The sequence below is a fragment of the Engraulis encrasicolus genome, chromosome 1 (genome assembly GCF_034702125.1).
Source record: "Engraulis encrasicolus isolate BLACKSEA-1 chromosome 1, IST_EnEncr_1.0, whole genome shotgun sequence".
In the NCBI taxonomy this organism is placed as follows: domain Eukaryota; kingdom Metazoa; phylum Chordata; class Actinopteri; order Clupeiformes; family Engraulidae; genus Engraulis; species Engraulis encrasicolus.
In genome coordinates, this window is record NC_085857.1 from 27,388,187 (window position 1) to 27,392,558 (window position 4,372).

General features: G+C 41.5%; 1 protein-coding gene across 1 annotated transcript in view; it reads left to right on the forward strand.

The window, feature by feature from the left end:
• Window positions 1-3,916, forward strand: part of aplf (aprataxin and PNKP like factor) — a 128,844-nt gene extending 124,928 nt beyond the window's left edge. Inside the window, exon 11 of the mRNA XM_063208426.1 lies at window positions 3,798-3,916. Coding sequence (XP_063064496.1) covers window positions 3,798-3,916 — 119 coding nt within the window. The remainder of the gene's footprint in view (window positions 1-3,797) is intronic.
• Window positions 3,917-4,372: the final 456 nt, after the last annotated feature.

The following is a 4,372-nucleotide window of genomic DNA, read 5'->3' on the forward strand; positions in this document are numbered from 1 at the left end:
TTGGTTTGCAGCTCACCCAGTTCTTTGTCCATGTCACTGTGTGTGTGTGTGTGTGTGTGTGTGTGTGTGTGTGTGTGTGTGTGTGTGTGTGTGTGTGTGTGTGTGTGTGTGTGTGTGTGTGTGTGTGTGTGTGTGTGTGTGTGTGTGTGTGTGTGTGTGTGTGTTTGTGTGTGTGTGTGGGTGGGTGTGGTTTTGCGCGTGCGTGTGTGTGTGTGTGTGTTTGGGTGTGTGTGTGCATGCGTGCGTGTACATGTGTGCATGCGTGCATGTGTGTGTGTTTCCAACAAACTCAACTTTCTGTCTCACTACTTACATCATTCAATGATGATGATGATGTACAGTCTTGCAAAAAAGTGGAAATCGAACATTACACAATAATACGGGTCCTGATTATACTCAACCTCAAAGTAGTCTTTTTTTCCCCCTACATCCTCGCGAACTGTTAAAAAATTAAACCATTGTTGGACAGTAGGAACTTTAGTCCATCACACACAGCTGGACTTCCTCTTACGTTAGCTGTTTTCCTGACCAGCTGACCCTCTTTCATGTCTGCAAGGAAATAAAAGGTCCACACAAACACTGGCATAGATGTATCCTGGGCGAAAAGCCGACTGTTGACTCTGTCAAAAACCAAGAGGAATCCGTCTCCTTGGAAGGTGGAATGGTCTGATCTTACTCTGCCATTTAAATTCATTGGAGTTCCTAATTCAAATTAAAACCCATATTGTGCTTTATTAGCATGACTGTTACGATATAGCGTCGCAAAAGCATACAAATAACAAAACAAAAGTGTGAATATAGTTACCTTAACCAATCAGTAACGGACTTCGCGGGTGAGTTCTGCGTCACCACTCTCAACTGTTTGCTTGATTGGCTAAAAGCTGAGAGAACCGAGCTCGAGGCTTTTGCCAGACGATGTGCGGAGCCAAAATCTTTGGGTGGAGTACATAGGATGGCGTCGCCAGGCTAGCATAGATGCTCCCAAATGTGACTTCTTACAAGACACTACAGCTAATAAGGGTAAAATAATAAACATAATAATAATAATAACTAGCAGATATTACCTTGACACTTCACCAGTTGATTACCCACATACATGTGAGAAAAAAAAAATTAAACATTTTGTGACATTTTATGTGTAAATATGCTATTTTGTCTGTATCTCATTAAATATGTGTGCATTTGCATATATTTCAATTTTCATGCCCGGAAAGAAATAACAAATGCCATTACATACTGGTCTAGACGCTCCCAAACGTGACTAAATTGTATGATTACGTATGCTAATTAATCTCGTGAAATTATGCCTACATTTGCATGTGTTTGCATACACCTCAGGAAGGAAATAACAATGCTCCTCACACTGGCATAGACACTCCCAAACGTGACTTCATTACCCTTGCACTTTGATAAAGGACTCCACGTTGGAAATAGCATGCTAATAAACACATTCGGGAGCATCTACCAGAAATAACAAAGATCCACTCACACTGTTAGACGTTCCCTAGCATGACGTTATTAGCATATTACACTTTGATAAAGGACTCCCATGTTCGAAAAGGCATTCTAATGAAGTTGAGTTTGGGAACGTCTACCAGTCTGTCAGAAATAACAAAGGTGCACACACACTGATCGCCTCTCCCAAGTATGACTTCATTACTATAGCACTTTGATGAAGAACTCCATGTGTAAAACGCCATGCTAATAAAAAAGTCATGTTTGGGAACGTCTACCTGTCTGTCAGAAATAACAAAGGTCCACACACACTGCCGGACACTCCCAAATGTGATTTCATTACCATAGCACTTTGATGAAGGACTCCATGTGTAAAACGCCATGCTAATAAAAAAAAAGTCATATTTGGTAACGTCTACCAGTCTGTCAGAAATAACAAAGGTCCACTCACACTGCTAGACTCTCGCAAATGTGACTTCATAAGCGTAGCACTATGATGAAGGACTGTGAAATGTTGAGCTAACGATCACATTTGGGAGTGTCTACCAGCATGTGCAGACCTTTGTTGTTGTTTTGTTTTTTCATGTTTCGTCAAAAATCTGCCACTGGTCTGATGTGCATATATCAGCATTGAAATCACATTTACAGAATATTGACAGGACAATTGCTCTCAAAAACTACCCAACACTGTGCTACCACCAGAGCAAGGAAGTAGGCCAGTAGACGATGAGAAGGTTTGCATGCATTTGTCGCATAGTCAATTTGGGATTTTTTGGGAGATGCGCGACATCGCTCACAGAGCCTGGGCAACGTTAACGCGCGTTAACTATTGAGGTCATTATTGCGTGACAATTATTAGCGCAGCAGGTTTTTTTAAGCCTTTTATGACTATTGTTTGTTGGCTTTTATTTTCAAAGCGTCAGCATGCTTGCGTTACTGCTTCCAGCGATAGCTGACAGAGGAAAAGACATCTGGGTCTAGAAAACTATCAAAACAAAATAGGCCGAGTGAAAGACATTCTGAATGGACATTTTCCATAAAGTGTTCTACAGCCCTCATTACGTGGCTCTCGAACAGCATGTTGCACTAGAAAGTTCTACAGCCCTCATTGCGCGGCTCTCTCGAGCAGCATGCTCACCTTGGCAGCCTGCTAGGTTATAAAAAACATTACAGGCCTAACACCTTGTTATGATGACCGTCTGTCAGCTGTCAATAACGACACGCAGACTGACAGAGAGTGTCCATCGCTGATAACTAAAGCACCCATCAAAAAGCCAACCGCAAGATCACCCTTCATCTGCACCAATTGACATGGTCTGATTTCGCAGAGCCCTACGTTTACCCGTTTTACAGTTTACAGTTTTACAATATTTTCACCCTTAAAAGAAGAGAAAAACTGTTGGGTGACGCCTGCTCCAGCCTTTATTTACTTCATCTTATAAAATGCCTATAAAAAGAGCAAAGATTCCAATTCTTTCTGTGGTTGGTTGTGATAGTATTATTACAGTGATTCGGTAATCTGTCATTTTCAAATAAACAGTGCTTTTGAAGAGGCTTTTGAATTCATTTTTGGGTTTTGTGCGCTATGTGATTAATCATGATTTCACGTTTGCCCACCCCTACTTGTTAATAAAGAAATGTTTTTCAGAAATACATTCTCCACTTGGTTTATAGGCTACCTAAAGAATGCTAGCAGTATAAGCTGTGCCCAGACAAAGCAATCCCTAACCTTAGCCTCCCTAACCCTAAGATCCGGTAAAAAAAGAGAGAAAAAAGTCTTAGAAATTAAATAAAATCCAGAGAAGGTAATTGGGAACACAGGTCTGTGGGAACGTAGAGCTGTGGAAATATAGAAACTTCTTCCGTGGACCCATCACGGAAAACTCTTCAGTAACCCCATCTTGGAATTTTAGCAAAAACTGCCATAGATTTTGTGTCACAATGGTCATACGTCTGGTCAAGTGTTTCATTATTTCACCGTGTTCGGGTGTATCCTTGTTGCCGTCCCCTCTACATGCTATGCTGGCCCCCTTCACCTCTCGCCCCCTCCCACATAATTTGCCTGCCCATCGTCTCTTCACTGTTCTGACATGAATGGTACTAAAACATGGGGTTTGTACACCCCCTTCACATAAATCTACAGTACATTTTTTCCTTCTTCCTGTTCTTTTCCTTGATTCCTTTGGTTATTTATCAACCCTAGCCCATCTTTTTCTCTTCAATTCATTGTCTGACATCTCACTGGCCTGTCATTTGAAGTACAAAAGCCCAAAGAAATGTTGTTTTTAAAAAAAAAAAAAAAAGTTTGATGCAAGTCGTTTTCCCTCTTCCCACTTCCACAGCCAGGGCTGCTGCCACGCGAAAAAAGTACGACGATAACGATGATGATGATGAAGAGGACGCGTACGAGGACAGCTTCTCCCAAAACGATGACAGACAGAGTACGGACTTCACCTGTTGATGACCTCAGACTATGTGTTCCCGACTGCTGGATTCAGAGAAAATGAGTAGTGGGAAAGAAGACATCAAACGGCTTCAGAAGGAGGCCAAAGCTTTCCTCAAAAAGAAAAAATAAGTGCCAGGGTTTTGGGGGCTTACTGCTTTTTTACATCCTATGAATGATCTATAGGGTTTTACTATTCGTTTTTCACCCAGTGAATGATGTATAAGATGGGCGTGAAGGGTTTGATTAAGACTGCCGATTCAGACGACCGTGGCACGGAGGACATTGCACGGATTCAAAAGGAGGGCAAAGCTCTCCTCAGAAAGAAGACGTAATGTAGGTTTAAGGTTTACTGTTGTTGTACGTTCTATGAATGTGTGAGTGAAGAACTCGTAAAATACATCCCAAAGTTTAAGACTTTCCTCCACAAGAAAAAAAATAGGGCTTATGGTTCAGTGATTCAAAGCAGGTTTA